The 25,951-nt window shown below is 31.5% G+C and overlaps 2 protein-coding genes across 3 annotated transcripts in view; one reads left to right on the top strand and one right to left on the bottom strand.

Moving 5' to 3' along the window:
* Positions 1-1,334: 1,334 nt before the first annotated feature.
* On the bottom strand, positions 1,335-18,698 carry LOC143067743 (uncharacterized). Of its 2 annotated transcripts, none has more exons than XM_076241236.1 (4): positions 18,636-18,698; positions 6,596-7,657; positions 5,270-6,213; positions 1,335-4,701 (listed from the first exon to the last, which is right to left on the bottom strand). In XM_076241236.1, the coding sequence occupies exons 2-4, from the start codon at positions 7,539-7,541 to the stop codon at positions 4,414-4,416; spliced, it is 2,178 nt and encodes a 725-aa protein (XP_076097351.1). In that variant the 5' UTR covers positions 7,542-7,657; positions 18,636-18,698; the 3' UTR covers positions 1,335-4,413. The 2 variants fall into 2 exon arrangements, with proteins under 2 accessions (XP_076097351.1, XP_076097350.1); XM_076241235.1 differs by having other exon boundaries at positions 18,505-18,641.
* LOC143067744 (lys-63-specific deubiquitinase BRCC36-like) overlaps positions 18,674-25,951 on the top strand; it is a 19,702-nt gene continuing 12,424 nt past the window's right edge. The window contains exon 1 of the mRNA XM_076241237.1: positions 18,674-18,845. Coding sequence (XP_076097352.1) covers positions 18,741-18,845 — 105 coding nt within the window. The 5' untranslated portion in view covers positions 18,674-18,740. The remainder of the gene's footprint in view (positions 18,846-25,951) is intronic.

The raw sequence follows: 25,951 nt of genomic DNA, 5'->3' as shown, positions 1-25,951 counted from the left end.
TAGTATAAACATTTTTTATTTCTGCAGCTAAAAGACCTGGATGCTCCATATCTTTCACACCTTATGAAACAAAGTTTCTGTGATGCATAGGTCAATAGACCTTGACCTCAATTTCATGGATAGGTGACTACTTGAAAAGAAATAAGTTTTCTTGTCATGTAAATTTCTCACATATGAGTAATAGGGTAACTATATTTGGTATGCGTGTTCCTTGAAAGATAGACATATCATCTGACCTTGACCTCATTTCATGGATCAGTGGTCAAGGTTAAAGTTACATAATATAGTCCATTTCTCAAATACAATAAGCAGGTCAACTATATTTGGTGTATGTACTGATTGTAATGGGTACACGTCAGTCTGGCAGGTTCACACCTTGACCTCATTTTCATGTTTCACCTGTTAGTGTTAAGTTTTTTTGTGTTTTGGTTTGTTTTTCAAGTACTATAAGCAAAAGGTCAACTATATTTGGTGTATGAAATGATTGTAAGGTGTACAAATCTGTCTGGCAGGTAACATCTGAGCTTGACCTTCAATTGTCAATGTTAAGTTTTTGTGTTTTGGTCTGTTTTTCTTAAACTATAGGCAAAAGGTAAACTTTATTTTTTGTATTGAAGGATTGTAAGCTGTATATGTCTGTCTGGCAGGTATCATCTGACCTTGACCTAATTTTAGTGGTTCATTAGTCAATGTAGGTTTCATGGTTAAGTTTGTTTCTTAGATACTATAAGCAATAGGTCAACTATATTTAATGCATAGATTGATTGTAAGGTGTACATGTCTGTCTGGTAGGTATCATCTGACCTTGACCTAGTTTTTAGTGGTTCATTGATCAATGTTTAGTTTTCTTGGTTAAGTCTGTTTCTTAGAAACTATAAGCAAGATGTCAACTATATTTGGTGTATCTAATAATTGTAAGGTGTACACATATTTCTAGTTTGGTTTATCTGACCATGACCTAACTTTTGTTTGGATCAGGTAGGGTTTATGTGATACTAGTATGAATGTTGAAAAATAGCACTAGAATAATTTAAATAGCTCATTCAACAGATTTGACTAAATAAAAATAAAACTAAACTGCATCAATGAATTATTAAAATTTGAAAATGGAAATGGGAAATGTGTCAAAGAGACAACAACCTAACAAAGAAGTAGAAAACAGCCTAAGGCCACCAATTGGTATTCAACACAGCAAGAAAATATCACCACCTTAGATTGGTTTCAGCTGGTTCCTGAACAATAATGTATACTAATTCACCAAAAATGGACGTCAAACTAAACTCAGAAATATATAAATATAACTCATATTAAAAAGTTTAATAAATTCAACAACAAAAGTTCCATATTTTTATTAGCAAAATCCCTGTCATAAAATGACAACTTATAACAGGTATTAACATTATACATTTTAAAATTATAAAATAAGGAGATGTGGTATGATTGCCATGAGACAATTATCCGCCAAAGTTCAAATGAAGTGAATGTAAGCAATATAGGCATGATAGGCAACTGTACAGCCTTCAACAATTAGAAAAACCCATATTGTATAGTCGACATTAAAAAGCCAAGGCATGAAAAATATGGATCTAATCAATTTAGAAAACTAACAGCCTAATTTATAACACTATAATTTGTGAAAAACAAATATGACAGACATGAACCGTAAAAACAAAAAAGGTCCAATAAAATGGTTTTTTGATCATATGAATAAGGAAGAATTGGTATGATCAGCTCTTCTGGGTTTGTATTCAGTTTTGGATATTCAAATATTATGTATGGCCTAGAGCATTACTGTAGACACATTAATGTAGAAATACACATCTAATGCAGTAAAATTGGTACCTTTTATGCTATTTGGCCAAGTTGTCTTCTTTGTTGATCTTATTTTGCTGACCATTTTTGGTAATAAGTTTCTGTCTGTTTCAGGTGAAGGAACCAAAAAATGTCTGATTTAACTGTTTATTAATTTTGTAATAGATAAACCTTGATCTGTTCAAGACTGTTGATCATTTTACCCTTTGTCAGTTCTGCTGTCAGTAACTGTTTTACTTTTGAGATTTAAGCCAAAAACTGAAATCTGCTAGAAATTAAATTACAGGGGCAATAACTCAAAAATAGGTTATCATTTTTTTATTAAAAATTGAAACTTAGATAGACCTTGGAACAGTTAATCCTTTATCCTTTATGTCAGGTTTGTTCAAACTGCTTTAGTTTTAGAGATACAAATGTATAAAACAAAAACTGGATTTTACCCCCTGCATTCTCTTTTAAGCAACCTCAACCATGTTTGATACATGAAATCATTAGATAATTTTAAAATTAGAGTCACTATGGAACATTTGGGTAAAGTTTTGTAACATTTGCCCCAGTAGTTATATAGGAAACATTTTATCAAAAGTTTACACTGAAAGACAGAGGGCCACCAAGTGAGAAAAAGATGAAATATCAAAAGACATTAACTAACTAAGATTCCAGACTTATTAGGGACAGGCACATAAATATTTGGTCAGGTTGAATATATTATTTTTTTCAATCTCAACCCACTCACTTTTTCAATATCCGTAAATAGACTTGTATAATGTACATAAAAGATCAAATAACAAAATCAGTACAGTTAAGGCACTTACCTATTAAATAATGATACAATATATATAACAAAATCAGTACAGTTAAGGCACTTACCTATTAAATAATGATATAATATATAACACAGCAATAACTAACAGCTTGCCAAAAGTCATGTACCAGGTGGTATAAAATATATATTTGAAGAATTCATATTGCAATGTAAAAACAACAGCTCAGGAAGTTGCATTAATCTTGTGCAATAATACTTAACCTTAGCATTTTGCTCAAATTTTCAGAAGAGAAATACAAAACAAAATTTGTTTGGTATTGCTTCAAATTAAATTTAGGGAACTGATGTCTTTCACTGGAAGATACCAAATGCATTAATTAAATAAGAACATTTTTGACAACCTTTATCTTTTCAAGGAAAATACCAAATACCCAATATTTGTTATAACCTTTTTTAAGTATTTTATTATAACTGAATTACATACCTCTGATATTCTTCACACACTTACATATACTTTGCCTTAAGTAAATAATGAAATCTATTCATTTTGATACTAATTATTTCAGGTTGTATGTAAGAACATTCTACATATGACAGTTAATTTGTCAGTTCCAGAATCATATCTAGATATCATTATATAGCACAATGACAAAATTAATGCAATACAACTATAGAATATCAAAGACATCAAATAAAATACTGCATTAACAAAAATATAAGACACTATAAAATAACAACCAGTTGTTACAACTAATATTTCATTGTATAAATTAAAATACAAAAAAATGCACCAAAAATTGCTGGACTTTCACTAAATGTTCATATATATGATTCTTCAATTCAAAACATTTTAAAAAAACAGGATTTCTTATAGAAATTTATATTCTAAAAATACTGTGAAGAAATGGACACATATCACATGTGACTGAAACAAATTTTAAAAAGCAGTATCCATTCACATTTAAATCTATCACAATCCTGACTCTTAAACAGGCAGTGGAAATCATGGACCCATAAAAATAGAAATATTTAGATGAATATGTTGCACAATTATTATGATAAGTATAGTTTAAAAACAAAAAGAAAAAGTAACAATCTTGTCTTAATGGATTCAAACTAAAATAATGGACTGAGATCACAGAAATAATTATAAATTCTACATATTTGAAAAATTCAAAGCCATGGCACAGATCTATATAATATTCTATTTGAATGTCAAAATATTGTAATTTCATGACAACTTAGAATACAAAACAAAATGGTAAAACTAAGGTCAACATCATAATAATCTAATTCACACTACTACAAAAAACTTTACTCAACTAGTAGAAAAATGTTGCAATATGTGTAGATTTAATGTGAAAATGTCAAATTGAAATGTATTTGGATCTTATTCTTTTTAACATAATGAATGTGTTTAAATAAAAATTGTTTCATTTTTTATAAATAGATTGTCAAATCCAGGTATATCACATTAATACATAATGCAGAAAAACATGCTATTTACTTTAATCAGTTCAGAATCAAAAGAAACGAACCTTTTGAATTTATTGATTAAGAAGCTTATAAGTATACAAGTATACATTTTGGTCTCTTATGGCATTATCATACCACATTTTCTTTTTTATGTGTAGTTTAATTTTAGAAATTGCCTGTAATGCTTATTTATGTAATTTCAATGAAAAGAATGATATATAAAAGATATGAAGGACATATACATAAATTCATTTTTCTGCAATTCCCCTTATATTGTTCATAAAACATAATAAATAATATAATATATAATAAGTAGCTGCCCCGAGATTCAAATATATTTTCCCCCTTTTAATTAATAATTAAATTCCCTCTGATAACTTGTAATTTTTACACAGACAAAATTTCCTCAAGTCAGGATATCGTTTCTGAACACATAATGGTTGTTGACCATATAAATCTAATCGACTAATATCTGGATTGAGTTTTACACTTCCTTCTTTAAAGTTCACTACTGCAGTTGCTTCAAAAAGTCCATTCTGAGGATGAGTTTCTATGGTGACTTCATAATGAGCTATGTCTAACAAAGCATCTTTACTGAAATTGGCATATCTGTAATCCTGGTCTTTCTCTCGTACAAACTTCAGTACCTAAAACATAGTCATGATAGTTGTTTATTACTTAATACAATTCTCAAAAATACAATTTCACAAAAACTATACCCACAAATCCACAAATGAGTGAAATTTGTATTGAGTATATACATTAAGAATTATTGCTTACTTTAATTTATGGTCAAGTTATAAATGGCCATTATGGGCTATGTTACAGATTTTAGTAAAATTTGGTATTCTTTAGCTTGTATTAGGGAGATAACCTATTTGTTTTTTGGTAAATAAATACATGTAAATATTAAAATATCAGCATATTATATAAAGAATTAATACCATATGGGTTTTCAGTGCTTTAAATTGACGTGCCACTGGTGTGCAAGGGATGGGTTGTTTCTTCCTAGTACATGTAGTATAGGGTCTAGAATAAAAGGGAGATAATCTATTTGTCTTTTGTATATGCATGCAAATATAAAATTATAAGCAAATTTTATTACAGAATCAATATAATGAGTTAATTATTAGTGCTTTGAATAGACATGTCACTGGTGTGGGTTGTTTCATGCTAAGATAACATCTTAACATGAACAACAGTACTGGTACAAACCTTTTCATTTGGAATCATTAGATATGCTGACTTTATTTCTTTCAGCTCCAGTTTTCTGCAGTGTTTTCTAACAGGAAGTGTTAATCTGTTTATATATGCAACTAGTTTATCAGCTATCTTTTTGACATATTCATTGTCAATATGTTGTTGAAGTCGAGACAAGCATGAACACCAATGTGTATCTATGTGGGCATCTTTACAAGTCCTATTGAATGAAATTTCTTGTGACAAGCTTATTCTGTGTGATTCTGCAGGTGATGTAGGAGAAAATCTTGATTTATCTAACACATCTGCAACAGTTTCATAAATATCAAATGGTGTCACTAATCTGTCTTTATTCAATTTTAAATTTTTTAATAGCATGGGGTGTTTTTCAAGAAACTCAATTGGATATCGTATAGACATCATTGGCATTCGTTCTTCAATTTTTCCTTGAACAGTACTTCTTACTTTCCCATATCTAGCACCATGATCTGCCATCACTATGACAACTGTCTTTTCTAATTCACCAGAATGTTTGAACCATTGGAAAAATTTCTTCAAATCTGAATCTAAATATTGACCAGGATCATTTTTCCAATGTGTTAATTCAGCCATGAATAGAAAGGCAAATTTTGGCATACTTTTGTATTTGATGAAAAAATCTTTTATATATCCTAGTAAATAATGATGATGAGGTGTATGACCGGTACAATATCGTGGACTGATTTCACGTAAAGTTGACTGCCACACAGCTTGCCAAAAAGGTCTCATGTAATGATCAGTTGGTTGTTTTTCAAAACCATTTAGTCTCAAATTAAATGTGCCAATAGAAGGTTCATCTTCTGCATATACTGTTGCATATCCATGCTTTTCAAATTCTTTCCAAATAAATGGGTACTTATCAACGTATCCTGATTCAAACATATGTTTCCTTACCTCTGGAAGTTCCATTTCTATTTTACCTGTAAAAAGAAAGGTTTGGAATGATGTAATTTTTCCACATCGATAGTTCATGTGTAATATACTTTTGGAAGGTTTTCATGTGACATTCATTCTTATTTTATGTGTCCAGATATATAAAAAGACCAAATTTAGAGTGAAAGTTTTGGAATAAAATAAAAATATATATAGGTAATAGCATATTTTCTGTGAAATTGACAAGTACATTTAGTTCAAAACCAAATATTTTCTGGCTTCTCGTGTCTTTTTTTATGTTGTTGTGCATGAACTGATTAAGTGTCATGGATAGAACTTTACCCCATATCCTTTGTTTTTCTATTCTTTATACTGATACAATATTTTGTGTTTTTGTTTTAGTCTTATAGTTATTACAATTGTATTTACCTGTGAGTAAGGGAATCACATTTGCTGTTGTACCATCACCTAAAATATTATATCCATTCAGTATTGTAAAATCTAATTCATCACGGAAGTAGCTGTATGTCAATGGTAGTAGTCTCTGGAAGGACAAATGAGATAATGAGTCTAGACCTATAATAAGAACGTTCAGTCCAGTTCCATGGTCAGATGGTACACTACTTGTTCTTTTCAGAACTTCTGGTTTTGGGTATATTTGAACTATAAATTGATCAAAGTCAAAATTTTCTTCTTTGCCCATATCATCTTCCTGATACAAGAATGGACTATCTTGTCTATACCATTCCTCAATGTCTGTTACTTCACTCAAATCACTAGACGTTCTAGCTGTTGTTTTATTTACCCTGATTTTAGCAGCCTCTTCCTCAGGGTTAAATAAGTTACATTTTACTTGTATAAAATCATGTTGAATGATCATATCAAATGGATGTTTTTCTTTTACAACTGGTTCAGTATAGGTGAAGTAGTCATCATGTACCCTCTCTATTGCTAAATATTCACATTTTTCTATCTTTGCATTATCAGTGGATGTCTTTAAAACAGTTTTATTAATTTTCACAATCCCATTTTCCAAATTAAATAAGTCGTTACCATAGCTGCAAACTAAAGGGTCCAAAGTCTCAAACTTGTCTTTATTTGCATCATTATAAAGAGAAAGTCGAGGAAACTGACATGTAGTTGAAATATCTCTTTTTCCTGTCACACCAAGATCTTGAAGATTAACTCTTTGATCTGATTTAGATTTTTCAAAATACCCCAGTGTTGGGAAAGTGGCTTTCCAGACAAATTGTAAATTTGCAGTATTTTCTAGATCATTAAAAGGACCAATAACAACTATGGTTGTCAATGCAAATACACCAAGTAGACAAAGAATTACATTTCGCTTTTTTCTGAACCGCATCACTTCTATCATGTCTATGGGAGCAGTGCAACATGCTCATCTTTCATGCTTCTCTTATTCTATCATCTATAAACTGGCACATTTTTGCTCATCTTGTTAATCTCTGACTCATGGTCCATTTTCATTCTCTGTAAAACAATATATATATATTTGAATTACCACTTGTTGTAAATAAATCTAATAACATCTGATTATATAACAATATCGATCATTTAACAGTACCATTAATATTGCTGCTTTAATACTTACTATTGCAATAATTCTAAAGATGACTACAATTTATTTAGTTATATTACTTAATGTATTCTAAATATCTCTGTAAAACCAAGTGTCACATGTCAAATTATTGATTTGAAACTTTTCCATATTAACCTTTCTTTTCTTATAATTTGTCTCTCCAACATGTGTTCAGCTGTTGTATCTTTATGCTAATTATATTATATTAAGGAAAACAGAGCATCCAATATGTCAGTATAGTTTATAACCTTTTCTACATGTAAATATCTATTTTTAAGTACATTTTGTCTGAAAGATTCAGAACCTGCATAGACAAAGGGTGATTAAGCTTTACCCTTGTCTGTCTGTACATCTGTCCGTACATCCCAAAGTGGGTTTCCGTTCTCTGACTTTAGATTGCTTCAACCAAATGTTATGAATCATATACACAATGATAATTACAACAAAATACAGATCAAGCTTGACTTTTGGTGGTGTCACTTTAACTGTATTAGAGTTATGCTCCTTATCAAATGGCAAAATTTCTGAATTTTTCGTTCCCGTTAAGAGTTTGTTTTTGAATGCCATACTATAACTGATTGCAGTCCTATTGTGCTAATTGCTGACTTAAAGTGAATTGTTTGGGCCAAAGTATCATTTTCAAGGGTATATCTCTTTGCCAGGTTAAAGAATTCAATTTCAGTGTAAAATTTTGAAGTGGATCTCAATAGTATATACTATACCAGATCTACATAAGATCTACTCACAACAGTAAGACTTAAGAGCACCAACAGTCTATGGAAGAAGCGATTCGATAAAAGCTTTTCTTATATCAACGAGCGATATTGTCTTATATCAACGAGTTGCATTGTGGGAGATTTCAGACGAATGTTAGCATTTGTACGAAGAAAGGCAGATTTCTCGGTATAAAGTAATGACTCTTTTCTTAAAACAGGGTGACATTTAACATGACATACGTCTGGTGTATAATTTTCATGAGTTATTTTATGTAATAACAAGCAAGGTGTTTTTAAACGAGAAAATTAAATTATTGAATAAATGAAACATAAATGCACGATTTATCATTTGTAGATGTACACATTCTATAAATATCATGTAGCAAATTCAGTGGAATGCAATTGAGATGAATTCAATTGTTTGCTACGCCAAAATCACCTATAAGTCAACGATACTGCTATATTTTAAAATATCAATGCAATATTTGTCTTATATCATAGCGATGATTTTTTAATATAAAAAATTTATGAATGCGATACTTTTCTAATATAACTGCTATAGTTTTCTAATATAGAATTAATACGATGACACGTCACAATGCATGTCAAGAAAACTGCAAAACAAACTTAGATCATGACCAGTTCAATGTTTTAGGATCAACATCACTAAAATTTCGTAACTGTAACACAATTAACGCTTACATGAACTGATCATTCCGAAAATGTTGCTTGACCCTATTGATAGTTGAAAGTGTTAACCTGTTCAGTCTATTGTTTTCAATCACATGGTTTAACCAACTAACTAACATGTTTAACCCCGCCACATTATTTATGTATGTGCCTTTCCCAAGTCAGGAGCCTGTAATTCAGTGGTTGTCGTTAGGTTATGTGTTACATACTTGTTTTTCGTTCATTTTTCTTTTATATAATAAGGCCGTTATTTTCTCATTTGAATTGTTTTACATTGTCTTATCGGGGCCTTTTATAGCTGACTATGCGGTATGGGCTTTGCTCATTGTTGAAGGCCGTACTCATATTCATAAATTTAGATTGTTCAGTTGGAGGACTGGAAAGCAGTTATTTATAAGGGGAAATTTTAAAAATTTATAGATATAAGAAGATGGTGCATGAGTTCGAATGAGACAACTTTCCATCAAAGTAATAATTTGTTTAAAGTAAACCATTATAGATCAAAGTAGGTCCTTAAACACGGAGCCTTGGCTCACCGCGAACACCACACTATATAGGAACAAGAACATTGCTAGTGTTAGACCATTCAAACAGGAAAACCAATGGTCTAATTTAAAAAAACTAGAGGCTCTCAAGAGCCTGTGTCGCTCACCTTGGTCTATGTGAAAATTAAACAATGGACACAGATAAATTCATGACATAATTGTGTTTTGGTGATGGTGATGTGTTTGTAGATCTTACTTTTTGAACATTTACAAAAATTTAACTATAAAGGGGAATAACTCCTTAAGGGGTCAATTGACTATTTAGGTCATGAAAACTTATTTGTAGATCTTGTTTTGCTAATCATTATTGCTGTTTACAGTTTATCTCTATCTATAATAATATTCAAGATAATAACAAACTAGAGGCTCTAAAGAGCCTGTGTTGCTGACCTTGGTCTATGTGAATATTAAACAAAGGAAGCTTATGGATTCATGACAAAATTGTGTTTTGGTGATGGTGATGTGTTTGTACATCTTACTTTACTAAACAGTCTTGCTGCTTACAATTATCTCTATCTATAATGAACTTGGACCAGTAGTTTCAGTGGAAAATGTTAATAAAAATTTACAAATTTTATGAAAATTGTTAAAAATTGACTATAAAGGACAATAACTCCTTAGGGGGTCAATTGACCATTTCGGTCATGTTGACTTATTTGTAAATCTTACCGTGCTGAACATTATTGCTGTTTACAGTTTATCTCTATCTATGATAATATTCAAGATAATAACTGAAAACAGCAAAATTTCCTTAAAATTACCAATTCAGGGGCAGCAACCCAACAACGAGTTGTCCGATTCATCTGAAAATTTTAGAGCAGATAGATCTTGACCTGATATACAATTTTACCCATGTCAGATTTGCTGTAAATGCTTTGGTTTTTCAGTTATAAGCCAAACTGCATTTTACCCCTATGTTCTATTTTTAGCTGTGGCGGCCATCTTGATTTGATGGCCAGGTCACCGGACACATTTTTTAAACTATATACCCCAAAGATGATTGTGGCCAAGTTTGGATTAATTTGGCCCAGTAGTTTCAGAGGAGTTTGTAAAAGATTTCTAAGATTTATGAAAAACGGTTAAAAATTGACTATAAAGGTCAATAACTCCTAAAGGGGTCAACTGACCATTTTGGTCATGTTGACTTATTTGTAAATCTAACTTTGCTGAACATTATTGCTGTTTACAGTTTATCTCTATCTATAATAATATTCAAGATAATAACCAAAAACAGCAAAAAATCCCTAAAATTACCAATTCAGGGGCAGCAACCCAACAACGGGTTGTAGGATTCATCTGAAAATTTCAGGGCAGAAAGATCTTGACCTGATAAACAATTCAACCCCATGTCAGATTTGCTGTAAATGCTTTGGTTTTTAAGTTATAAGCCAAACTGCATTTTACCCCTATGTTCTATTTTTAGCTGTGGCGGCCATCTTGATTTGATGGCCAGGTCACCGGACACATTTTTTAAACTATATACCCCAAAGATGATTGTGGCCAAGTTTGGATTAATTTAGCCTAGTAGTTTCAGAGGAGTTTGTAAAAGATTTCTAAGATTTATGAAAAACGGTTAAAAATTGACTATAAAGGTCAATAACTCCTAAAGGGGTCAACTGACCATTTTGGTCATGTTGACTTATTTGTAAATCTAACTTTGCTGAACATTATTGCTGTTTACAGTTTATCTCTATCTATAATAATATTCAAGATAATAACCAAAAACAGCAAAAAATCCCTAAAATTACCAATTCAGGGGCAGCAACCCAACAACGGGTTGTAGGATTCATCTGAAAATTTCAGGGCAGAAAGATCTTGACCTGATAAACAATTTAACCCCATGTCAGATTTGCTCTAAATGCTTTGGTTTTTGAGTTATAAGCCAAAAACTGCATTTTACCCCTATGTTCTATTTTTAGCCATGGCGGCCATCTTGGTTGGTTGGCCGGGTCACGCCACATTTTTTTTAAACTAAATACCCCAATGATGATTGTGGCCAAGTTTGGTTTAATTTGGCCCAGTAGTTTCAGAGGAGAAGATTTTTGTAAAAGTTAACGACGACGGACGACGACGACGACGGACGCTGGACGCCAAGTGATGGGAAAAGCTCACTTGGCCCTTCGGGCCAGGTGAGCTAAAAAAGGAGATTCAAAAGTACAGGTCAATCATTTTGATACTTAGCTATTTGATTATTTGATTACGGCATTGTTTATTACACTCTTATTTGATTAGATTTGCTTCCAAAACCAATTGAGAAATTTGTAAGATGTTACCAAAAACAATTTGAATTTAAGCAATGATCTTCAAACTGCTTATTTACATACAATACTACTAAGAAGTAAAATTAAAAAAAATACTGAACTCCAAGGAAAATTCAAATCAGAAAGTCCCTTATCAAATGGTATAATCAAATGATAAAACACACCAAACGAATGGATAACAACTGTCATATTTCTGACTCGGTACTGGCATTTTCAAATTTTGAAAATGGTGGATTGAACCTGGATTTATAGCACTTCACCTCTCACGTGTATGACAGTCTCATCAAATTCTGTCATATTTACCATGATGTGTGAACAAAACAGACATAATAGGTAAAATTGTCAAAATATGGGTACAACAGTCTAATATTAATACTAATCGGTACTAATATTGATATAACAAAAACACCGCTATGATATTTTAAAAGTATCACATTGATATTTTAAAAGTATTGCATTGTTTATTTATGTATATAAGAAAAACACAACACCTCAAATTTTACACTGACATAAACTTAAGCTTCTAACTAACTTCTGCATGTATATTTAGACTCAATTGTTGTTTATATTTGAACAATTAGTTTTAAAATTAGTATTTTCTTAATTTTTCGTTGCCGAAAACAACATTTTCCACATGGAATATCTGCATATTTACAATTGATATTAGACAATATCGCTATGTGATATAAGAAAAGTTTTTATCGATACGCTTCTTCCATAGACTGACCAAGTACTTCAAATTATCTATTAAATGAAATTAACACTTTGACCCTCAGTGTGTCAGAAGTGCTTTTCTGGATTTATACCTTTTCATAAAAAATGCTCAAAACTCAACATTTGAAAGCCATAGATATGAGAATATGTAGAAACCTTGGGAGCTACATGACCAGAAAGGGCCTTTAACAGAATAGTCAAATTCATCTATAAAAGTCTTCTTTGCCTGAGGGAGTTGGAACATTTGTTTGTGAAAGAAGGCATCAGTAATCATATCTTAAGAGAGACCATTAATTGATTAATTGTTCAGAGTTGTTTTATATAAATGAAGGGCAAGATTTGGAGTATCTGACAATCAACATGATGAATGCACTAACAAACAGGAAAACTGTATAAAATTCACCTTAATTAAAGTCTTAACAAGTAAACATGATCAATAAAAACGATGAATAAAGAAATGTATATTTTCTGGACCATATAAGTATCTGGACCATACCATACCATCTTCTGCCCCTGAATTGGTAATTTTAAGGAAATTTTGCTGTTTTTGGTTATTATCTTGAATATTTTTATAGATAGAGATAAACTGTAAACAGCAATAATGTTCAGCAAAGTAAGATCTACAAATAAGTTAAATGACTAAAATGGTCAGTTGACCCCTTAAGGAGTTATTGCCCTTTATAGTCAAATTTGACCAATTTTTCGTAAATTTTTGTAATCTTTTACAAAAATCTTCTCCTCTGAAACTACTGGGCCAAATAAAACCAAACTTGGCCACAATCATCATTGGGGTATATTTTTTTAAAAAATGTGTGGCGTGACCCCGCCAACCTACCAAGATGGCTGCCATGGCTAAAAATAGAACATAGGGGTAAAATGCAGTTTTTGGCTTATAACTCAAAAACCAAAGCATTTAGAGCAAATCTGACATGGGATAAAATTAATTATCAGGTCAAGATCTATCTGCCCTGAAATTTTCAGACAAATCGGACAACCTGTTGTTGGGTTGCTGCCCCCAAATTAGTAATTTTAAGGAAATTTTGCAGATTTTGGTTATTATCTTGAATATTATTATAGATAGAGATAAACTGTAAACAGCAATAATGTTTAGCAAAATAGGATCTACAAATAAGTCAACAAGACCAAAATTGTCAATTGACCCCTTAAGGAGTTATTGTTCTTTATAGTCAATTGTTAACAATTTTCATAAATTTTCTCCAACTGTTATCCACAATTTTTCGATTGAAACTTCTCACCTAAAATTCAGTAAAACAAATAAAATCAAATCAAATCAAATAATTTTATTGGTGTAAATTCCTATACAGAAATGATACCAGCCGACATTTACAAAATACAAATACTAAAATAAACAAACAAACAAACAAAAAAAAACCAACCAAACATATTTTCTCAATGATCATGATAAGAGATACATTTTTGTGAAACAATCACACAACTGCAGCTTAGCCTGAGGTATACCTTTCCCCAATACATTTCTTTCGGTCATGTCTTAGTCAGTTGATATAACTCGTATATTTTCCCAGTTTTTGTTCTTTAATTTGAATTTTTCAATAGCTAGTGAAAGTATACTTAAGAGTAATATGAGTAACAGTAACGAAAGTTTTTAAATGTAAAATTTGATATTTAATTATTAATCTAATATTTTAATTCCAGTGAGATATAATTTAATCAGAGCCGGCTAAATAGCAAATTTGCTATTTTGCCGGTGCCGGTCAAATAGCCACTGCCTTCTTTAACCCTCTTGCTGCCGACCGTTTTTCAAGGTTGCATTTGATACGCCAGGAAATACGGGAAAATGGCAAAAATTAAACCTTTGTTTTACATCGTTTGCTCTTTATTTAAAACTCAAAAACCTATGTAAGCTATTTCATAAACATTTCATCTTCTATATTTTGTTATTTTTTATATCCCAAAGTCGTTGAATGCGTTACGTCATTGAATTAATGAACGTCATAATATCTATATATTGTAGTAGATTGCGTACTTTTTTTGACGTTATCTTGTGTAATCCGACGTCTGTTGCTCTAAATTAATCCTATTAGTATATTGAGTTTCTTTCTCAGATAAATTTAAGAACAAGAACACATTTTTTCGCTGATATAGTATATATAATATTTGTTTTAGAAATACAGATATTTTTTTAGTATGGGAGAAATGTATAATTTGTAATAAATCTGTCTCATTTGCCGTAATAATTAATACCAATCAACAAATGATACAAAAAGAAAACAAATTGTTATTATTTTTCATTTATTTATTCCTCGTTAATACCCCGTCGATGGGTTGCAAAATTTTGACATTTATGATAAATGCGGAAACAATATCCCAGACACAGTCCCACGTTACAATCCGGGCACCATGTACGGACATGTGACCTCTTTTCGTTCCTTCCTCCGAGTGTCTGTCTGGAACACACATGACATGGACGCCGTGATTTTCCTACAATAAATGAGGTTATCATTATTTTAATTCAGTTATATATAAATAAAATGATACAATATAATCTATAATTTCTTTTGTAAATGAACAATAATATTGAGGCACTGTACATATAAATTAAGGCGTTTTTATCTTATTCTAAATCAATACTTTCTTTTTTAGATATCACTTCATCTGTTTATTTATTTGGCCTTTGTAAATAAGGACAGGCCAGTTTAAAACTATAGATACTTATTTTTATCTATTTTAGTTCTACTAAAATCTATGTATGATCATAACTACCTGGCAAATTTTCAATGAAGTGTCTTTCAACAAGTCGTCGACTTCCATTGCATGGCCCTCGCGGAATATTCCTGTCAACTCTTAAATCTCCAATCAACTGGTGATAAATTTGGGAATGGAATTCCATCCTTGTCATCTTAGGGAGTAGTCGTCTGTTCCTCTGATACAATACATATGCGTTTCCTATGAAATTAAAAAAAAAAAGATGAACGAACAATTACTTCCCGGAGAAATGAAAACTTACTTTTTTTCGAAACGTTTTTTTATCAATTTTTCTTTTTTTTGTATACATAGATAACAATAAGTTTAAAACGTTAAATTGAAATGATTACAACTAAATTCATAACCTCATCAAACTTCAATTAACTTTATAGCTGTTAAATTTATTGATGTATAGATGCTGACGACCGAAAACCAAAGAAAATTAAAATAAACCAACGATGTCTGCATAAAAACGACTAGAGGAACTAATAACTACGTGTACTTAAAAACATATTGCTAAATGGCACACCTACCTACTACTCTTAATATCATGTTTACCAACAACTTTTTCCACATTTTCACAGATCTAAAGTCAGGGTCATACACTTGAATATGTTGGTCAGCAAGGTCAACACCACCCATTTTTCTGTTGTATATATCTACAACTTTTGGAACATGTCTCTCCACACTTCTGCTGTTTTCGGTTCTTTTTAAACTGTTGAAAACGGAATGGTGTTACTGATCTTGAAATGAGTATTTTTGGTAACATTTTTATTCTAAAGTATTTATATAATTAACTTATCTGAATGAATAACTGATTAATGGTTTGAAACATATTTGTTATGTTATGTATATATATACGAAATTACCTTTTTCTCACATTGTATACTTGTTAATTTAACCTACATTCATGACCTAATTGATTAATTTTAGGTAGCTGAAAATATTTCGATGACAGAAGAAAGTTTTGTTTTGTTTAATATGTTGACGGAATACCTGTGAATTTGTTGACGGAGGACCTAATGTGTTGACAGAAAGCCTGTTAATTTTTTGACGGAAGGCTGTTAAATTATTGACGGAATTGACCCAATTCAATGAACATGCGTGTTAACTGGCATACATACATATCAAAAATTTGTATTGTGTACATGAATTCAGAAGAAAATATGTTACCTAGGTCCTTCAAATGTTGATAAGAATGTGACTTCCTTCCTGTCTCCGTACTTCATGGCCATTATGGGTCCTTGTTGTCTTGCTACTCTTTCCCCTTTTGCAACTCTAGTTGTCTTAAAAGATCTAGGCATCCCTTTTCTGTGCACCCGGACAGTACCTGTGTTGTAAATATTGTGTGTATACAGATCCCGGCATAAAGTAGGACTGGTAAATGCGTTGTCTAGTACAAGATGATGGTTTTTACCGCGATGTTTGGAGGATAGGTCTGTGACTACAGTATATCCTAAACCATGTACAGCTCTGCGAACTCTTGCTTGTTTACCTGCAATGAGTTTAAAAATTAGCGATACAGCATATTATTCATACAAAAATGGTTACTTCTACAAAAAAAATCTTTAAATACATAAACATTGGATTAAAATATGAATGGCCGCAATGACAAGTGACACAAGCTGACATATTAAGTCATTAATTTTTAACATAATGATTTGCAACTATTCGCTCAGAAACATTATAATTTAAGTTAGCACATAACTTATTTATGTGAGTAATTATAATTAAAGTCAAATTTACCAGACATTAATATACATGTATCTGTGGTTTAATTTAATATCTAGTATAAATACGTACCTGAATATAACATCACTTGACTAGTATAACCAGTGTCAGACTCGGCCAAAACGAACAGTTTTGCACCCCATCGATGCGATTTTTTTCCAGGCATGTACTGAACTAAGTTGTGTCTTCCTTTAAATCCAACCATGGACTCGTCTACTGTTAGATCTCTTGCAAGATTGTATTTTGTATGAAAAGTGTTATTCAAAATATCAAATATTGGCCTAATTTTGTGTCCTGGGTCATAACCTGGAGAACCCCTAGGAATAGCAGTTCTGTTATCATTGCAGTGTAGGAAACGTAAAATATTTTGAAATCTGTTTCTACTGAAAATCTGCGAAAATGATGGTGAGTGATATAGGTAAGTGTCTCCTGACTTATATTATTCCAATAAGATTCGATGGTTGGTTTTTTTATCATCCCCATTGTCATCATCAGCCCAACAAATGCTCTCATTTCCGTACGGTCAGTTGGTATCCAGTGATGCATCCTAGAAAAAGTGGGTAAAGGCTGTTGGTTGGATTGAATAGTTTGTGTTGCATATCTATTTGTTTCAGATACCAAAATATCTATCACATTTGTATCGTTTTCATTATCTACTGTAAAGTAATCAAAATAATCAATTGGTCGGGCGGTGACAGCTGGGCGGTTTTGAGGTGCAGGTGCCTGTACAAAATCGTTTGGAATTACAGGCATAACATAAGTCTCATCCGTCGGTACACATATCCATGGACCATGAGAAATGTCACCTGGCTCATCCATATCCTCGTCTGTCTCCATTCCACTTTCATTTTCACTGATATCCGATTCATCTCCGTCTTCATTGTAATCAATGTCATCATTTTGCTGAGACATCATTCCAGCTACAGTAGCTAAACGTATGTGACGTCACAAGGACCAGCTATTACGTCATCCGATATATGACGTCATGTCCACATGACGTAATATTGAAGGCCCCCCCCCAAAAAAACAATACACCGTATCATTTTTAATGTTTAATAAGAAATAAATACAGAAATAAACAGGTGCTTGTATAAAATAAAAGTATGGACATATGTGTCCCTCCGGCAGCAAGAGGGTTAATTTGCCCAACATAAGAGATAAATATTTCTTATAACATACCATTCAATCTTGTCGCTTCTCTCTTCGAGAGAGAAGCTCTACTGTGATAGTCGACTTTGGTATATTTTGACTCCCTTATTGATAGGATTTCAAACTTCTGTGGTTTTATACTCTTTTTTTTATACAAACTGCATCTCACTGGATGTTGGTATTTGGATGCATCATAAGGTATACCTACCGTATGTGTCAGTTCCTTGGAATGTTTCCCCAGTTAACTATAAAAACTCAATTATATAACATGCAAACATGTAAATTTGCAATATAATGTTATAAATTTAACAAAACTCATCAACTATTATATTTTACAACCTTTTTGACGTCTGAGCATTCTTTTCTTTAGAAGGTGCGAAATGAAGAGATCTAGCTGAAAACCTATGCAAGTGATTCACTGTTGACTATGACATTTTGTTAAAAATGGTTATAAAATGTGTATGCCTAGAGTCAGATGCGTACATGGTTTGTTTGACACATGCTTTGTCAACAGAAAGAGAGGAAGTAATGGGGTTATTGATAGGCGAGGTATGCCAATGGGATAATTTTTCTAACTGTATTTTAATTTATACTTCATACATCAAACAACACTTACTCTGTTACTGTACACGTTACAGCTTCTTTCCTGGCGTCGTTAACATAATTTAAGATTTGACAAGCTTACAAACAGAACTGTTTAGATTAATATAATGCAAAATTATCCCCATATCTTGCTGTTTTGAACGATCTCCCAGAGGAAACTTGCTAGTCCAAATATTTATTTTGTCTGGCAAGGCTATTTTAATTTTTTCAAATGCCTTCCTAGAAAAAAAAAACTAAATAGCCTTGCACAAAGGAAGGCGTCCCAGAAAAAAATGAAAATAGCCTTGCCAGAAGTCATAATTATATGGACTAGCAATTTGCATGTCACCCTCCCTAGAATCCTTTAAAGGTGGTTCCTCCAACTTAGGTTTGAAGGATCCTGTCTGACTATTTAATCATATGAATATGTTAAACATTAAGCAGAGGCAGATTTAGGGGGAGGGGGAGTTGCCCGGGTTGCCCTCCCCACCCTCTTCATCTGGGAATATTTTGGTTGATTATATAGGGAATCACTGAGTCTTTCCCCTACCAGGAAGAAGAAGATATTATTTAACGGAACACCACCATTATACACCTTATCGCTATTTGGAGAATCTGTTCCGCTAGACCTGAAAATCTGCACCTGTTGAACTTTTGACGTCATACAAAATTTACTTTTCCATTGTGGCATCAGATATTTTCTATTGTGATGTCAAAATTTTACAGTAACCTTTAAAATGTCCAGTCAAGGGGGACAAGTAGCAATAAGGTGATTTATGTTTATATCACTTATAAATCTGACTGTCTGCAGTAATCTTATCCCAGATTGCATCAGGAGACCAACTGTAACAATCCGGCAATACCACAGAGACAGGTTTTCCAGTGTCAGCACTTCAACGGATGCCTATAAATACAGTTTCATGCCCAGAACAATTGTTGACTTGAACCAAGTACCTGAAAGTGCCATCCAAGCCACGATAACAGACACCTTCTGGGTCTGTGTGTGGCAGTTTCTGGCGTAACTATTGATACCTGATTTTAACCCTGTACAGTTGCTGCACACATCACATAATTTTATTCGTTTTTGTTCCTGTAAAAACACAAGTTTTTGTTTATTTTAACTTAGCGTGTACTGGTTGACACTCGCGCACAATATATCTGCGTTATGGAAATTTCGACTGCAGATTAACCACATAGAAGTAGAAGTAGAAGTATGGTTGGTCGACTTGATAGTTAACAAGATGGCGACTAGATTGAAATACAAACAAAACGATGATTCATAGTATCGAGCCCATGCCTTAAAATTGTTTATTATGCCCACCTACGATAGTAGAGGGGCATTATGTTTTCTGGTCTGTCCGTCCATTTGTTCGTTCGTCTGTTCCTCTGTGTGTCCGTTTATCCCACTTCAGGTTAAAGTTTTTGGTCAAGGTAGTTTTTGATGAAGCTGAAGTCCAACCAACTTGAAACTTAGTACACATGTTCCTTATGATATGATCTTTCTAATTATAGAGCCAAATTAGACTTTTGACCCCAATTTCACGGTCCACTAAACATAGAAAATGAAAGTGCGAGTTTCAGGTTAAAGTTTTTGGTCAAGGTAGTTTTTGATGAAGTTGAAGTCCAATCAATTTGAAACTTTAATAGTACACATGTTCCCTATGGTATGATCTTTCTAATTTCAATGCCAAATTAGATTTGTTACCCAATTTTACGGTCCATTGTACATGGAAAATGATTTTTTTTTTTTTTTTTTTTTTTTTTATATAATTTATTTATTTCTTCATGAATTTACAAGTATCAACATATATTTATCTTGTGGCACAATAAGCAAGCAAGTGAAATAAATAAGCATAATAAGCATTCTATGAACTAACACTTAGAAATCTATGGATTAAGTATAGTAATAACATTTTCATTAATATAGTAATTTAGTAGTGCAAGAAATATATGAGCATACATATGGTATGGTATATCAGTATACAAATAATTTCAAATGCTCATATACATACATGTTTATATTTAATTAATGACCTTAGCCCAGGGGTTCCAGTACAAGTTGTGTTCTTCCACACTTAAGTATTTTGAAGAAATATGTTTCTCTAAAATCAAGTTTTCTTTTATGTAATTTTGAAGACCTTTTATATTAGGTTTTATATCTTGCATCTTACATCTGTAAATAAAGTACTTCGTCAGTAAGATAACTTTATTTTTAATAAAATTCAGTTTATAATTTTCATAAAGGCCAAAAATGACAATTTTCAAATTAAGTGGAATTTCGATAAGAACCTTATCGAAAATCCATGAATTTAGATTGTGCCAAATGTCGGCTACAATATGACAACCCCAAAGTAAATGTTCTATAGTTTCAGGCTCTTCCTTGCAAAATGTACACAAATTACAATTAACAAGCTTCATTTTAAAAAGTAAAGCATTTGTCCCTAAAATATAATGAATAATTCTATATTGAAACCAACATAACCTAGTGTTTTTTGAAACCTTGGTAACACACAAGTGTATTTTTTTCCAATTTTCTACAACTTTGTTAAGAATACCTTCCCATTTTTTTTCTGCTACAAAATCTGTAGGTAAAATTCCCTTATTTAAAATAGTATACATGTCCTTTGAGCCTTTTTCGGACTTGAAGAAAATATTAATGTTAAAAGGTATAATAGCCTGATGTTTTTTTTCTCTTTCAGTGTTGATTCCAATGTCTTGTAGCCACTTTTTTAGTGCTAATATAAGTCCATAAAACTGTAGAAACATGGGGTTTGAAATTATACATAATTTCAAATTTTTCATACATTAATATATTTCCATGTTCATCTAACAGGTCATTTACAGTCCATACCACATGATGTGCCCAATTTTTATAGTAAACACTGACATTATCAATTTTGATATGTTCATAATGCCATATAGATGTCAAAATGACTTCCTCAAAATAAAATGGATGTCTGAGTTTTGACATAGTTTTCCAGGCATGAAAAACTTCATCCCAAAATTTGTTTTTTGACTTTTTAATAATTCCAAAATAAGCCAACTCTGTAAAATTTATATTTTGGGTGGAGGTAAATAATTGAATCCATTTAGATTTTGACCTAAATAATCTTCTAACCCAAGTAAGTTTTAACCCTTGTATAAAATTTCTCAAATTAATCATTTTTAGGCCCCCTCGGAAGTATTCCTGACATAGACGATCACGTTTTATCTTGTCAGGCTTATCATCCCAAATGAATGAATAGATTTAACTATTAAGTTGACTTATCATATTATCATCTGGACCTGGGATGGACAGGAACAGATGATTACATTTTGATATAATTAATGACTTTATAATTGTTATTTTACCAAACGGGGTAAGTGACTGTTTTGACCATTTTTGTAATATTTTTTCTATTTCTTGTATTCGAGGAGCATAATTTAGATTTAACATTCTATCTAAATCAACACAGAAAGTGATACCCAATAATTTGAAGGTACTGAAACCCCATTTCAGTCCCCACTTTACACATATTTTGTCTTGGCTATGTTTTTTACTACCTATCCATATAACGTTTGTTTTGTCTAAGTTAATTTTCAGTCCTGATATCTCAGCATAGAATTGTAATATACGGAGAGATGCATCCAGCGAGGAAGGCGACCCATCTAAAATAAGTGATGTGTCGTCTGCATATTGAGACAAGATATACTCTGAATCGTCTATCGTAATACCCTTTATCTCATCACTACCTCTTACTAAAATGCCTAATATTTCAGCACATAGCAAGAAAAGGTAAGGAGATAAAGGATCACCCTGTCTACAGCCTCTCTCCACACGGAAAAAGTCTGACAGACAGCAGTTCTGGGTGACAGTAGATGTAATATCATTATAAAATGTTTTTATCCAATTAATAATAGAGTCTCCAAAATTAAAATACTTCAGTGTTTCAAAAAGAAAGGCCCATGATATAGAGTCAAAGGCCTTTTCAAAATCAATGAGTAATAATATACCAGGGATATCATTTTCTTCTGTAAATTGTAAAATATCATATATAAGTCGACAGTTCTCCCCAATAAATCTACCCGGGATAAAGCCTGTTTGATCAGAATCAATAATTCTGTTTAGAACTGACTTTATCCTCTCAGCGATACAACTAGAAGCTAGTTTGTATGTTGAATTCAAAAGTGTAATTGGACGCCAATTTTTTAAGAACTGTTTTGACTTGCCTTCTTTAGGAATACATGTGATAACTCCCTGCCTCTGTGTGACAGACATTTCCCCTATCTGATATGAATAATTTATTGACCGCAAAACAAACTTTCCAATGTCTATCCAAAATACTTTGAAAAATTCTGCAGTAAAACCATCTGACCCAGGACTTTTATTATTTTTCATCCTTTTCAAAGCTTGTGTTAATTCAGCAAAAGAAATGTTACCTTCAAATGAATCTTTTTCGATGTCATTTAATTTAGATGTCAAAGATGGTAATTCTTTTGATAGGTTTACTTTTTTAAGGCATCCTTGTCTTTTGTAAAGTTTCTCATAAAATATTTTTGATTGTTTTAAGATTTCTTTTTGATTTTCTACTACAGTATTTTCATCAGTTACTAGTTTTTTAATAGTTTTATTGACAAAGTTTTGTGTTTCTAATTTACAAAAAAAATTTGTTGGCCTCTCTCCTTCTTCAATCCATTGGGTTCTTGATCTAACATATTGACCTTTAACCTTGTTCTGTCTCAAAATTCTAAGTTGACATTTTTTGGCTTCTATTTCATCAAGAGTGTCCTCTGCACTTACCTCATTTTCTAAATTTTGTATCTCCTCAGTCAATTGGATTTCCTGTTTTGTCCTTTCTCTTTTTATAAATGTTGAATAAGAAATAGTCTTACCTCTAATCTCAAGGAGAAGGGTCTCCAACAATAATTGATCATTGATTGAAAAATCAATATCTAAATTATCAATACTATGTAAAGCATCCCCTCTATGGACTGGCATTTTATATTGCTCAGCTGTGTTAGTAATTTGTTGTTTTATTAGTTTTACATATTCAGGATCTTGAAGGAGAGAGTTATCAAACTTCCAGAGGCCTCTCTACCTTTTATAAATTCATTTATTTTTAAAGTCAAAATCACTGGTGAATGATCTGACCTGTAGCTATTACCAATGTTTACTTCACAAATGTCATCTATAAGGCTTTCAGAAATCAAAAAGAAATCTAATCTAGATTGTTTAAAAGGGTTTTTCCTTCTCCATGTAAACCTTTTAACATCAGGGTATATTTCTCTGAATGGGTCGACAAGATTCTTATATTCTTTAATTTCTAAAATTTTCTCTCTAGATCTTGGATTGTTTATATTTATATAGTTATGGGTATCAAGGTTGAAATTTTGAACAAGATTGAAGTCCCCACAGATAATGCAGAGCTGATTTCCAAAGAAATCTATAATTTCTATTAATTTGTCATAGAAGCAGGGAGTATCAATATTTGGCCCATAAACATTTATCAGAGTAAATCTCTTGTCTTCAGTACTAAGATCCAATCCCACCAGATTGCCATCTCCATCTTTTTTAACTTTGTGTATTTTATAGTCAAAATTATTTTTAAACAGTATAGCAACTCCTCTTTTATTTGAAGCAAATGAATTGAAAACACAATGGCCTTTCCATTGGTTTTTTATCAAAACTTCATCTTGTTCTATAAAATGTGTATCCTGGAGACAATAAATATTTAAATCTTTTGAATTAAGATAATCAAAAATATCGCCCCGTTTTTCCTTCATGTGAAGTCTTTGACAATTATAGGACATTATTTTAATGTTTTTTCCTTCCATCATGATATTTGTTCTTCAACTGTGAAGTATGATATTTTCAAAAACAAAGGAAAAAAATAGTTCATGCGAGACATCAGGACTGATTTCATTGTATTTCACTTCCTGAAAAAAAATATTCATATATATGCCAAATACCAGAAATCCATGTTTTGTAATAAATATAATATACATAAAATAAACAAACAAAAAAGAAAAAGAAACACATTTAAAACATATAATATGAAACTAAGATATTTCTGATCTTAAAGTAGATTTACATGTGTTCTAGGGGAGATAACTCAATTTGTTTTTAGATCAAAATTAGGCCAAAGTTTTGTACTGATCTGCATAATAATATGTACTGCATCTCAATATTTAAACACCATTTCTTACAAACTTATAATTAATAATTTAGGTTTAAACATTAAATAATTGTTTAGACAAAAGAGAAGAGATCACACAAGAAGCACCTCAAAACCACAAAATGTCCATTGTTTCTGTGCTTCCTTATCTGATCTGGTCAAGTTTGTCTTATATGTTTATATCACAACACTACAACATGTGAGGTGTCACTTTGCATCTTTGGATTTAAATAAGCATACACAATTTGTTAATTTACTATAATTGAGATCAAAAACTAAATATTCATTTTTTAAAGCTCACCTTAATGTATAAATTTCTATCCCCTTTTGAGTATTGAAGGTACAAAATGTACATGTTTTATTTCAATCTTAATGCTTATTTTTACGAAATGTAGAGTCTTAAAGGTATAAAAAAAGGCAACCCGCACATCCTCCAATTGTTTATATATACACTTCTTAAGGTGATCTTATAAATTCACACACATCGAATAGACTAAAGCATGCATTTTCTCTAAATATATCAACACCTGAATACAAAATGCGGAACGAAAAAAGCAAAAAAAAATAAAAAATCAAATTAAATCACATTATAACATATAATACCTATATGTAAGCTAAAGCATACATGCATTTATTCAACATAACAAGAAAAGCCATGAAAAAAAATAAATAATAAAATATATCAAATCAAGCTAGTCAAACAAAATAGAGCAAAAATAAAGAAGCAAAACTTAAAATAAAATGTAAGCCAAATGAAAAAGCAACAATTTTTTTTTTTCTATACTTACTACATGAACTATCAATCTAAAGCCTGTAAATAGAAATCTAAACAATTCAAAATTCTTGTTTCAATGTTATATATAATTTGTTCTAGAATTCATTATTAAATTTATATCTTTTTATAGTCTTAGTTAATTT

This window comes from Mytilus galloprovincialis, chromosome 3 (assembly GCF_965363235.1).
Source record: "Mytilus galloprovincialis chromosome 3, xbMytGall1.hap1.1, whole genome shotgun sequence".
NCBI lineage: Eukaryota > Metazoa > Mollusca > Bivalvia > Mytilida > Mytilidae > Mytilus > Mytilus galloprovincialis.
Note: the sequence above shows the minus strand (reverse complement) of the source record. Positions and strands in the feature narration are given on the sequence as shown.

Coding starts and splice junctions, on each gene's coding strand:
- LOC143067743 (XM_076241236.1), bottom strand. CDS start 7,541: ATGATAGAAGTGATGCGGTTCAGAAAAAAGCGAAATGTAATTCTTTGT. Junction 6,214..6,595: donor TGTGATTCCCTTACTCACAG/GTAAATACAATT, acceptor TTCTTTTTACAG/GTAAAATAGAAATGGAACTT. Junction 4,702..5,269: donor TAATGATTCCAAATGAAAAG/GTTTGTACCAGT, acceptor ACTATGTTTTAG/GTACTGAAGTTTGTACGAGA.